Source organism: Chiloscyllium punctatum, chromosome 36, assembly GCF_047496795.1.
Source record: "Chiloscyllium punctatum isolate Juve2018m chromosome 36, sChiPun1.3, whole genome shotgun sequence".
Lineage (NCBI taxonomy): Eukaryota > Metazoa > Chordata > Chondrichthyes > Orectolobiformes > Hemiscylliidae > Chiloscyllium > Chiloscyllium punctatum.
Window position 1 is genome coordinate 30,761,550 of NC_092774.1, and position 13,712 is coordinate 30,775,261.

The 13,712-nt window shown below is 47.4% G+C and overlaps 1 protein-coding gene across 1 annotated transcript in view; it reads right to left on the reverse strand.

The window, feature by feature from the left end:
- Window positions 1–7,229: 7,229 nt before the first annotated feature.
- The window catches only part of LOC140460055 (uncharacterized), a 92,170-nt gene continuing 85,687 nt past the window's right edge, over window positions 7,230–13,712 (reverse strand). The window contains exon 6 of the mRNA XM_072554462.1: window positions 7,230–10,834. Within this exon, the coding sequence (XP_072410563.1) occupies window positions 9,949–10,834 (886 nt within the window). The 3' untranslated portion in view covers window positions 7,230–9,948. The remainder of the gene's footprint in view (window positions 10,835–13,712) is intronic.

The window sequence follows — 13,712 nt, forward strand, 5'->3', positions numbered from 1 at the left end:
CTTAGATTCTTCTTAGGCAAAGGAATTAATCTACTTCTGCCGTAGAAATATTCAATGCTCCTGGCTTCACTATCTTCTGTCGCAAAGTATTCCAAAGCTGCACAACCTTCCAAAGAATTTCTCTCCTTCTTTGTCACAAATGATTGCATTTTTTGAAGAAGTAACAAAGAGGATTGATGAGTGCAGAGCAGTAGATGTGATCTATATGGACTTCAGTAAGGCGTTCGACAAGATTCCCCATGGGAGATTGATTAGTAAGGTTAGATTTCACGGAATATAGGGAGAACTAGCCACTTGGATACAGAACTGGCTCAAAGGTAGAAGACAGAGGGTGGTGGTGGAGGGTTGTGTTCCAGACTGGAGGCTGTGACCAGTGGAATGCCACAAGAATCGGTGCTGGGCCCTCTACTTTTTGTCATCTACCAAAATGATTTTGATGCGAGCATAAGAGGTACACTTAGTAAGTTTGCAGATGACACCAAAATTGGAGGGGTAGTGGACAGAGAAGAGAGTTAACCTCAGATTACAACAGGATCTTGACCAGATGGGCCAATGGGCTGAGAAGTGGCAGATGGAGTTTAATTACGATAAATGCGAGGTGCTGCATTTTGGGAAAGCCAATCTTAGCAGGACTTATGCACTTATTGGTAAGGTCCTCGGGAGTGTTGCTGAACAAAGAGACCTTGGAGTGCAGGTTCATAGCTCCTTGAAAGTGGAGTTGCAGGTAGATGGGATAGTGAAGAAGGCATTTGGTATGCTTTCCTTTATTGGTCAGAGTTTGAGTACATGAGTTGAGAGGACATGTTGCGGCTGTATTGGACATTGGTTAGCCCACTGTTGGAATATTGCGTGCAATTCTGGTCTCCTTCCTTTTGGAAAGATGTTGTGAAACTTGAAAGGGTTCAGAAACTATTTACAAGAATGTTGCCATTGGTTGGAGGATTTGAGCTGCTGGAGCATTGGAGGCTAAGGGGTGACCTTATCGAGGTTTACAAAATTGAGGGCATGAATAGGATAAAGAGGCAAAGTCTTTTCCTTGGAGTTGGAGAGTCCAGAACTAGAGGGCATAGGTTTAGGGTGAGAGGGGAAAGATATAAAAGAGACCTTAAGGGTAACCTTTTAACGCAGAGGTTGGTATGTGTATGGAATGTGCTGCCAGAGGAAGTGGTGGAGGCTGGTACAATTGCAACATTTGAGGTATTTGGATGGGTATATGAATAGGAAGGGTTTGGAGGGGTATGGGCCGGGTACTGGCAGGTGGGACTAGATTGGGTTGGGATATCTGGTCAGCATGGACGGGTTGGACCGAAGGGTCTGTTTCTATGTTGTACATCTCTAAGACTCTATAAATGGGTGATCTAATTGTTCGTTCACAACAATAAGTAAACATCCTTCAACATCCATCTTTTGAAGACCATTCAGGCTCATAGAAACTTCAATCAAATCACCCTTTGCTATTCCAAACTCTTGTTGAAAGTCAGACCTGTCTGTCTGATGATTTTCCATTAGACAGTCTGTTCATTGTGGGTAAAAACAATGACTGCAGATGCTGAAAACCAAATACTGGATTAGTGGTGCTGGAAGAGCACAGCAGTTCAGGCAGCATCCAACGAGCAGCGAAATCGACGTTTCGGGCAAAAGCCACTCCCACAGCCACTTCCGGCCCTCACATCATCGCTGATGCCACACGCTCAGTGACTTCCCCTACTGCCATGATCACCACCACTTCCGCCCCCACCAGCGCCACTCACCTGCATTCTGCTGACACGCCCCCCACAGACCCCACTGTCACTATCCCCACACCCCAGAACCCCGAGGGCAACATTACCCCAGCTCATGCCTCCACCCCCATTCCCCCCACCATCACACCCACTCCAGGTACTGGCTCCGACCCCACTCCCAGCTCCACACCCACACCAGATCCCAGCTCCCGGCCCTGCCAAGTTTTCACCATCCCTCCAGACCTCCCACTCACTGAGGACGAACGATCAGTCCTCAGCAAAGGAGTCAGCTTCATCCCCCTCCGTCCACGCATCAATGAATTTAATACACGACGTGACATCGAACAATTCTTCCGTTGCCTCCGCCTCCGAGCTTACTTTCACAATCAGGACTCCTGCCCACCTTCCGAGGACCCCTTCGCCCACCTCCAACACACTGCATCCACCTGGACACCCCGCACTGGCCTATTACCTGCCCTCGACCTCTTCATTTCCAACTGCCGCCGGGACATTAACCGCCTCAACCTGTCGTTCCCCCTTCCCCCACTCCAACCCCTCACCCTCACAACGCGCAGCCCTCCAATCCCTCTACTCCAATCCCAACCTCACCATCAAGCCAGCGGATAAAGGGGGCGCAGTGGTAGTCTGGCGCACTGACCTCTACACCGCTGAAGCCAAACGCCAACTCGAGGACACCTCTTCCTCCTGCTCCCTTGACCATGACCCCACCCCCCATCACTGAACCATCATCTCCCAGACCATACAGAACCTCATCACCTCAGGAGATCTCCCACCCAAAGCTTCCAACCTCGTCGTCCGGGAACCCCGCACTGCCCGGTTCTACCTCCTTCCCAAGATCCACAAGCCTGACCACCCTGGCCGACCCATTGTCTCAGCATGCTCCTGCCCCACTGAACTCATCTCTACCTACCTTGACACTGTCCTATCCCCCCTAGTCCAGGAACTCCCCACATACGTTTGAGACACCACCCACGCCCTCCACCTCCTCCAAGACTTCCGTTTCCCCGGCCCCCAACGCCTTATCTTCACCATGGATATCCAATCCCTCTCCACCTCCATTCGCCATGACCAGGGCCTCCAAGCCCTCCGTTTTTTCCTCTCCAGACGTCCCCAACAGTACCCTTCCACCGACACTCTCATTCGTTTGGCCGAACTGGTCCTCACCCTTAACAATTTCTCCTTTGAATCCTCCCACTTCCTCCAGACCAAAGGCGTAGCCATGGGCACACGTATGGGCCCCAGCTATGCCTGTCTCTTTGTTGGCTATGTAGAACAGTTGATCTTCCGTAATTACACCGGCATCACTCCCCACCTCTTCCTCCGCTATATTGAATGACTGCATTGGCGCCACCTCGTGCTCCCGCGAGGAGGTTGAGCAATTCATCAACTTCACCAACACATTCCACCCTGACCTTAAATTTACCTGGACCATCTCTGACACCTCGCTCCCCTTCCTGGACCTCTCCATCTCCATTAGTGACAACCGACTTGACACTGACAATTTTTACAAACCCACTGACTCCCATAGCTACCTGGATTACACCTCTTCCCACCCTATCTCTTGCAAAAATGCCATCCCGTATTCCCAATTTCTCCGCCTCCGCCGTATCTGCTCCCAGGAGGACCAGTTCCACCATAGGACACACCAGATGGCCTCCTTCTTTAGAGACCGCAATTTCCCTTCCCACGTGGTTAAAGATGCCCTCCAACGCATCTCGTCCACATCCCGCACCTCCGCCCTCAGACCCCACCCCTCCAACCGTAACAAGGACAGAACGCCCCTGGTGCTCACCTTCCACCCTACAAACCTTCGCATCAACCAAATCATCCACCGACATTTCTGCCACCTCCAAAAAGACCCCACCACCAGGGATATATTTCCCTCCCCACCCCTTTACGCCTTCCGTAAAGACCGTTCCCTCCGTGACTACCTGGTCAGGTCCACACCCCCCCTACGACACACCCTCCCATTCTAGCACTTTCCCCTGTCACCGCAGGAACTGTAAAACCTGTGCCCACACCTCTTCCCTCACCTCTATCCAAGGCCCTAAAGGAGCCTTCCACATCCATCAAAGTTTCACCTGCACATCCACCAATATCATTTATTGTATCCGTTGCTCCCGATGTGGTCTCCTCTACATTGGGGAGACTGGGCGCCTCCTAGCAGAGCGCTTTAGGGAACATCTCCGAGACACCCGCACCAATCAACCAAACCGCCCCGTGGCCCAACATTTCAACTCCCCCTCCCACTCTGCCGAGGACATGGAGGTCCTGGGCCTCCTTCACCGCCGCTCCCTCACCACCAGACGCCTGGAGGAAGAACGCCTCATCTTCTGCCTCGGAACACTTCAACCCCAGGGCATCAATGTGGACTTCAACAGCTTCCTCATTTCCCCTTCCCCCACCTCATCCTAGCTCCAAACTTCCAGCTCAGTTACTGTCTCCTTGACTTGTCCGGACTTATCCGACCTGCCTATCTTCTTTTCCACCTATCCACTCCACCCTCTCCTCCTTGACCTATCACCTTCATCTCCTCCCCCACTCACCCATTGTACTCTATGCTACTCTCTCCCCACCCCCACCCTCATCTAGCTTATCTCTCCATGCTTCAGGCTCACTGCCTTTATTCCTGATGAAGGGCTTTTGCCCGAAACGTCGATTTCGCTGCTCGTTGGATGCTGCCTGAACTGCTGTGCTCTTCCAGCACCACTAATCCATGTTCATTGTGGGTGTCAATCTAGTTTAACTTCTGTGAATTGCCTTTTAATGCATTTTCATTCTTCCTTAGTTAAGGATATCAAAACTGAGCACGTGTTCAAGATGTAGTCCCACCATTGCTCTGTAACTGAGGCATAATCGCCTAACATTTATGTCATTGGCCTTTCTAATCACTTGCTGTGCTTGCATTCTAACTTGTGACTTATTTGCAAGGCCCCCGGATCCCTCTGCATCTCAGAATTATGCAGTTGTTCTCCAAGTAGGTAACAAATTGCATTTTACCATGTTGTACACCACTTGCAAGAGTTTGGCTTATTTATTTAACCAATCTATCAATCTGCACAATTGATATGTCATCCCCACAATGTACATCTCCATCTATCTTTGTGTTGCCTGCAAATGTAACCACATACCTTTGATCCCCTCCTGTAAGTCATTGTAGAAAGTTGAGGAGCCAGCAGAGATGCCTGTTGGAACCCCACCATACATTGTCATATACAGACAATTTGACAAAAGAACCATTTTTGCATATTCTGTTTTCTGCCAGTCAGTTGATGTTCTATAACTATACTTTACACCATGAGCTCCTCTGTGCAATATGCTTTTTGTGAAAACATGTCAAACACCTTTAGGATATTCAAGTTCAGTATATCCACAGGCTCCAATTTACATACTCTTTTAAATAATTCCTTGAGGACAGCATGGTGGCACAGTGGCTCCCTCTCACGGCCAGAGACACCTACTTGATTTCAGCCTTGAGTCGACGATCTGGAGTTTGCTTGTTCTGTCTATGTCTTTGTGAGTTTCCACTGGGGGCTCCACAGTCCAAAGATGTGTAGGTTGGGTGGAGTAGCTATGCTGGATTGCATAATGTCCTTGGATGTACAAGCTAGGTGAGTTAGCCATGCTAAATGCAGGATTCCGGGAGTAGGGTGGCAGTCTGGATCTGGGTGGGATGCACTTGAGGGTTGGTGCAGGACTTGATCGGCCAAATGGTCTCTTTCCACCCTCTCGGAATTCTATGAATAAATTGGTGAAACAACATTTCGTTTTCATATTAGCATGCTGATTCTTTTCAATTACCATGAGCTTTTTGACATGGTGGTTATAATCTCCTTAATTGATTCAAAAACACATGTTTAATTGCCATAGACTCAAGGGACCACATTTTCCATGATGTATCTTTCCCTTCGAGAACAGAAGTATTAAATATGTTACTCTCCAGTCTGAGGAAAACTTGCCTGAATCTAATAAATCTTGGAAAATTAACATTAATTCAAATATGAACTCATTAGCCACTTTTAAAATTCTATGATGAAATCCACCTATACCCAGAGGTTTGCCAGCCCATAGCACCATCAGTTCGCTCAATAGCATTTATCTAATGATTCTCATTTCACCAAACTCCTCTGTTTGTTCAACCTATGGAGTTAAAGGCAGGATTCTTGACCATGTGGTGGAACAGAGGGATCTTGGAGTCCAAGTCCATAGATCGCTCAAAGTTGCCACCCATGTTGAGAAGGTTGTTACGAAGGTGTACGCTGTGTTGGCTTTCATTAGCAGGGAGTTTGAGCTTAAGAGCTGCAAGGTTATGCTGCAGCTGTATGGAGTACTGGTTAGATCACACTTGGAATATTGTGTTCACTTTTAGTCACCTAATTTTAGGAAAGATGTGGGAAAGTGCCAGAGGAAACATCACAGAAGCGCTTCACAGGAGGCTGCCAAGCACTGAGGATGTTACCTAGACAGGGGACGAAATGTCTGCAACACAAATTCCCAGCTCGGCGAACAGACCCACAACAGGAAGCTGTGTAAGCTGAGAGAGGGGACAGAGGAGATTTACCTCGATGCTGCCTGGAATGGAGGGGATGTCTTAGGTTGGGGGAGCGAGGGCCTTTCTCATTGGAGCGAAGAAGGATGAGAGGTGACTTTATAGAGGTGTACTATATGTTGAGAGGCATAGATAGAACAAATAGCTAGAGACTTTTTCCCCAGGTCAGAAATGACAGGGCATAATTTTAAGGTAATTTGAAGAAGGTTTAGGGGAGATGTCAGAGGTAGGTTTTTTACTCTGAATGGTGAGTGCATGGAATGCACTTCCAGGGTTGGAATGAGAGTCAGATACATTTAAGGACATTTAAGCGACTGCTGAACAAGCACATGGATGGCAGTAAATTGAGGGGTGTGCAGGCTAGTCTCATCTTCAAGTTGGATAAAAGGCTGATACAACATCGAGGGTTGAAGGGTCTGAACTGTGCTGTATTGTTCTACGTTCTCACTCCAGAACGATGCAGTAGCAGTATTGGAAGAACAATATTGCGTCAAACCCCTTGACCCTTCCAGAAATGGGCACTGTCGATGGAAACTTGGTTAAATTCTGCCAGCAATCAGGTGATAGCCGGGTGGGGGGAGGGTGGCAGCCGTGAGACTGAACTTGCTGACTTGAGGGTTTTTAGTTTTGGTTGCTACGTGCAATGAAGTGTGAATGATTGTTTCAGCAGTTGGTTCTGTGTGTTGTTTCTGAGTCAGTGACCAAATTAAGGCGATTCACCCACAACCAGAGCAAGAGGCTGGGATTAATATTGACTCCACTGCATTCAGCATAACATCACGTCAATACTGTTAGAAAGGGAAAGCTGACACCAACTCCCACCCCACCAGAGATCTCAAACCGAAACACCCAAAGAGAAGCGCATCATCCTATAATCTGTCAAATTAATGTGAAAAGTGGTGTAACCTGCTCTAATGTTCAAAAATAAATCCCTGACACTCAACAAAAATCCATTTATTTATCCAACAGTAACCGTGAACAGATAAACTAAACTATTAACAAACCGAATAAATCCCTTCTAACTACTGACTGTTCCGGAATAAAACAAGATTCTCGTGATATGCTGATCCAATAAATATGATTCCCTCTCATAACAAAAAATAGAATTTAGTCTCTCAGATTACAGCCAGGTTACGTGTCTCTTGGAATATTCTGTGCCACCTTCTGTTGAATCTTCTGTCAGGAATGCCCTTCTCAGTTTTATTTAAATGATACATTCTCTAATACAGAGATGACTGACATCCAATTTCCCCCCCTCAATAGAACTGAGGATTCTTGGCTCTCTCGAGGGGGAGTTAGAGATCTGGGTGTTCAGGCGATTGGACCCTGAAGGTGGCAACACAGGTCAATGGAGTGGTCACAAAGGTTTCATTCGGCGGTGTGTAAATAAATTGTTTTCCTGGAAGCCAAGTGATTTGACCAGCAACATCACTCCTGAGATACCTCTGCCTAAAACAACTAAAAAAGGTTAGGGTCTGGGCTACCTTCCTAGAATGTTTTGAGGGGATCTGGCCTGGTCCATAACACTGAACACCTGCAAATTGTGTCTCTAGGAAGGATGTAGTGAAACTTGAAAGGGTTCAGAAAAGATTTAAATGGATGGTTCGGAGGTTGGAGGGTTTGAGTTACAGGGAGAGATTGAATAAGTTGCAGGTATTTTTCCCTGGAACATCAGAGGCTGAGGAGTGACCTGGTAGATATTAATAAAATTATGAGGGGCACAGATCGGGTAAATAGTCAAAATCTTTTCCCCAGGATGGGGAATCCAAAACTAGAGGTTTAGGATGAGGGGGAAAAGATTTAAAAGGGACCTGAGGGGAGACCTTTTCACGGAGAGAGTGGTGTATGTATGTAATGAGCTGCCAGAGGAAGTGGTGGAGGCTGGTACAATTTCAACATTTAAAAGGCATCTGGATTGGAACATGAATAGGAAGAGTTTAGAGGGATACGGACTAGTGCTGGCAAATGGGATGAGATTAATTTGGGATATGCAGTCAGCATGGACGAGTTGGACTGAAGGGTCTGTTTCCCTGTTGTGCATCTCTTTTGACTTGAAGTCTCTAAAAGATACCACATTGCTTCAACGAACACTGAAACCCAACGTTACTGACAGATTCTTTGTGTGTGAACCCGAGAGGCCTAGTCATAGAGATGTACAGCACTGAAACAGACCCTTCGGTACAACTCGTCCATACTGACCAGACATCCAACATTTAATCTACTCCCATTTGTCAGCATTTAGCTCATATACCCATCCAGATGCTTTTTAAATGTTGTCATTGTACCAGCCTCCACTACTTCCCCTGGCAGCTCATTCTGTACATGCACCACCCTCTGTGTGAAAACTTGTCCCTTGAGGACCATGCTAAGTTGCCTGTCGTGTTAGTGTGGGTTACTCTTCGGAGGGTCAGTGAGGACTTGTTGGGCCAAAGGGCCTGTTTCCACGCTGTAGGGAATCTAATCAAAAGGCACCTGGATGGGTGTATGAACAGGAAGAGTTTCGAGGGGTGCTGGCAAATGGGACTAGATTAATTTAGGATATCTGGTCAGCATGAATGGGTTGGACCAAAGGGTCAGTTTCGAGCACTTGGCCTATATCCCTCTCAACCATTCCTATTCATGTCCCCATCCAGATGCTATTTAAAGGCTGTCATTGTACCAGCCTCCACCACATCTTCTGGCAGCTCATTCCATCCATGTGTCACCCTCTGTATGAAAAGGTTGCCCTTTATGTCCCATTTAAATCTTTCCCCTCTCACCATAAACCCTCTGGTTCTGGACTGCCCAACCTCCAGGGAAATGACCTTGTTATTTGCTCTATCCATACTCCTCATGATTTTATAAACCCATATAAGGTCACCCCTCAACCTCTGACACTCCAGGGAAAACAGCCCCAGTCTATTCAACCTCTCCCTGTAGCCCAAACTCTCAGCAACATCCTGGGAAATCATTTCTGGTCGAGAATTCAATGATTTGGATTAATACCTGAAACACTGACTTCACTGCTGGTGCTGCTTGGCTTGCTGTGTTCTCCCAGCCTCCTGTTTGTCTACTTTGGATTCCAGCATTTGCAGTTTGTTTTTGTCTCTAACGAATGGCAGAGCAGACTCGATCGGCTGAATGGCCTAACTTCTGCTTTGATGGTCTCACAGGCTTTGGTTTGTGCAGATTGTTTCAGTGGGAAGGTGCAGTACTGGGCTCAACGAGCAGTAGCGCCCAATAGATCAAAGTTCATAGAATCACAGAATCCCTAAAGTGTGGACACAGGTCCTTCAGCCCAACAAGTTCAAACTGACCCTCTGAAGAGTAACCCACCCAGACCCATTTCCCTACCCTATGACTCGACATTTCCCCTAACTAATGCACCACACCTACACATCCCTGAACACTAGGACAATTTAGCTTCGCCAATCCACCCTACCTGCACACCTTTGGACTGTGGGAGGAAACCTGAACACCCAGAGAAAACCCACGCAGGCACAGAAGGAGAATGTGCAAACTCCACACAGATAGTTGCCCCAACAGTGGAATCAAAGCCGGGTCCCTGGCACTGTGAGGCAATGCTACTCACCACTGAGCCACCGTGGGAGTGGGTGCAGTCCAGCAGAAAACAAAACAAGCCCACCAACTCTCCTACTGTCAGACTGGGCAGGAGGTTCAGTCCTGGGGGTGACCCACAGCAGCCTCACCGGCAGAATCCGATTGTTGGGAGCGCTGGTGTCTCTGCAAGTTGCAGGCCTGGGTGAAGGCCTTCCCGCACTCAGGGCAGCTGAAGGGCCTCTCCCCAGTGTGAACCCGCTGGTGCTTCAGTAAGTCAGAGGAATTGCTGAAGGCCTTTCCGCACTCAGGACAAGTGAATGGCCTCTCCCCGGTGTGGACCCGTCGGTGGATCAGCACGTGGGAGAAATTGCTGAAGGCCTTCCCACACTCGGGGCAACTGAATGGCCTGTCCCTGCTATGGACCCACCGGTGGGTCAGCAGGTTGGAGGCATGGGTGAAGGCCTTCCCCCACACAGGGCAGCTGAAAGGCTTCTCCCCTGTGTGGACCCGCTGGTGGGTCAGCAAGGCGGAGGAATCGCTGAACCCCTTCCCACACTCTGGGCAGGAGAATGGCCTCTCCCCTGTGTGGACACTCTGGTGCCTCAGCAGGGAAAAGGCCTGGGTGAAGGCCTTCCCACACTCAGGGCAACTGAAAGGCTTCTCCCCTGTGTGGACCCGCCGGTGGGTCAGCAAGGCGGAGGAACTGCTGAACCCCTTCCCACACTCTGGGCAGGCGAATGGCCTCTCCCCGGTGTGGACCCGCTGGTGCTTCATTAGGGCAGAGGAATTGCTGAACCCCTTCCCGCACTCTGGGCAGGAGAATGGCCTGACCCCAGTGTGACTGCGCTGATGAGCCTCCAGGACAGACGGGACATGGAAGCCTTTCCCACAGTCGCCACACTTCCAAGGTTTCTCCACGGGGCGGGATTCCTCGGGTTTCTCCATGGCTGAAGCTTCAGCGGCACACAAACACGTGTACAGTCCCTCCCTGCCGTGAATTCCTCTTTACAGGCTGGATAACTGTTTTAGGTTCCACACTCAGTACGCTGTAACAGTAGGGTCTCTCATTCAGTCCCACTGATGCTGAAAACGTACTGAAACAGGGACCAAGAATCTTAGTCAAAACTCGTTCCAGTCCCAATGGACTGAATGACTGTCAAACATTGACTTGAAATTGAGGACAGCAGACACTAGAGAGTCAGAGTCAAAAAGTGTGGAAAAGCACACCAGGTCAGGCAGCATCTGAGGAGCAGGAGAGTCGGCGTTTTGGGCAGAAGCCCTTCATCTGTTGATTTTTAAACTTCAGTTTTCAGATCAAATACTCTGTAAAAAGAGATTACAAAAGTCATCATTGTCACTGAGAAGGTCTATAGCCTTAAAACTGGTCTTTAAACATTTAGACTAAATGTAATGCTGAATTATAGAACACATTTATTACACTAGAAAATAGACAGACAACAAGGCTCAGAAAAGGGGGGCATCTTAAAGAATGTAAAAGATAGGGACACCTGGGCTGACCAAGTGATAACAGGATGCTCTAAGACAATTAAGAACGTTTGCCTTAACATCGGTGAATCTGTATGAACAGGACACCAAGTGATAACATTCACTACCGTTCTATTGTGAAATTAATGACAGTGTTTGATTCTGACCCTGAAACGAAACCCGGTACTATCAAAAACTTTGTAATTAACGGTCAGTTGCTGTCAATTATAATGGATTCTTATACCCCTTGCAAGCAGGGCAGTCACAGAGAAAATAAATCTTTGCTGTTACAAAACCCTGAGAGTTAAAAAGGACACTAGAGAGAGACACCATTTTAGTGCTGAGGCTGTTGAATCCAGTAGAAAATTAACTCTTAGTGCTTAGCTGGTATGGATCGAATTTAATTGCATTTTGAGACTTTTTGATGCTTTTGAGTAGCCAATTCTGGTTCTGAAATGCAAACTCTGTAAAAGGAAATACTGATAAAGCTTTAACTTACTTGCTGTTTTTGCAGACATTACAGACTGCCCCACTGTCAATTCTAACTAATCAGCACACATTCAGCTTTTACTTTTATTTTTCGTGATCTTTTGAATCCAGCTTTGATTGTTGGTACATTTATCCTCCTTGTCCCTAACGTTCATTTTCCACATCACCACACTGCTCACCGGCCTTGATTTGGATTGGCCATGCTAAATTGCCCATTGTGCCCAGGGATGTGCAGGTTAGGTGGGTTAGCCATGGGAAATGCAGTTATAGTTTCACAGTAATGGAAGCAGGAGTAGGCAATTTGGCCCATCCAGCCTGCTCTGCCATTCATTAAGGTCATCATCTCAGCTCCTCCTATCTGCATTGTCCCAACTACTCTTTAATTCCCAACAATGCAATAACCCAGCCAACTGTATCCTGAATATACTTAAAGCTGCTGCTACTGCTTCCTTGGGCAGAGAATTCCATAGATTCACCACATTCCAGGAAAAACAGTTCTTCCTCATCTCTGTCCTAAATCTACTCTCCCTCATCTTAAGGCCATGTCCCCTCATCCTAGTCTAATTCACCAGCAGAAACGACAGGACAGGATAGTTGGGCTGGGTCTATGTGGCATGCTCTTCAGAGGGATCAGCATTGCCTTTATGGGCTGAATGGCCTGATTCCACACTGTAGGGCTTCAATGATTTACCAAGGTGGTGTGCACTCTAGATGACAGCTCCCAGAACCTCCGACTTTCTGCAAATGGAAAGACAAGTCCCCCCCTGCCCTCTCGGATGTGTGTTCTGTAACTGCTTAATCATTTCTCGTGAATCCAGCCCACACCTCCCACTGCTGCCTGTAACCTTTACAATGCTGATGAAACAATGCAATACCTGCAGTACTGAAAATCGTAAGGCTTCTAACGATACCAGTTACTGATTCACCGCTCCCACCAATGGACAGCGTTGGAAATACAATGTTGAAGGCTGAATGAAATGAGCAGTTTAAAACAAAAACCCACCTAACCCTTCACTAGGTTCTCCACTCAGCACACTGTCCTTACTGCCAGTAAACCTGAAAGCACTTCATCCCCACAGTGCAATGAATTCCCACTTTCCACCAGAATCCCAGATGTGCTCCCTCACTCAGTTGCTGTCTCACAAATGAAATATTTCATTGTAACTTCTGCTCCCAGTCAGGGCAAAACATCTTTGAAAACTACTCTGGAAGTCTAGTCTTCACAACCACACTTCTACTTTCACTGAAGACGATTAGAGTCATATAGCACAGAAACAGACCCTTCGGCCCAATCAATGGTGCCGACCAGATATCCTAAATTAATCCAGTCGCATTTGGCCCATATCCCTCAAAACCCTTCCTATTTATGAACCCATCCAGATGCCTTTTAATATGTTGTAATTGTACTAGCCTCCATCACTTCCTTTGGCAGCTCATTCCACAGAGATATCACCATCTTTGTGAGGAAGTTTCCCCTCAGATTATTTTTAAATCTTCCCCCGCTCATCTCAAACCTCTGCCCTATACTTTTGGACTCACATATCCTTGGGAAAAGATCTTGGTTATGCATCATATCCATCCCCCTTATGAACTTCTATAACGTCACCCCTCAGCCTCCAACACTCCAGGGAAAATAGACCCAGTCTATTCAGCCTTTCCCTGGAGCTCAAACCTTCCAACTCTGGCAACAGCCTTGTAAATTCTTTCTGAACTCTTTCAAGTATCAAAACATCTTTCCTGCAGCAGGGAGATCAGAATTATGTGTGGTATTCCAAAACATGGTCTAACTCAATGTACTGACCAATGGAGGAAAGCATACCAAACAGCTCCTTCATTATCTGATACGGTATTGGGGGCAAAGTACTAGATTGGATAGAGAATTGGTTGGCTAATAGGAAACAAAGGGT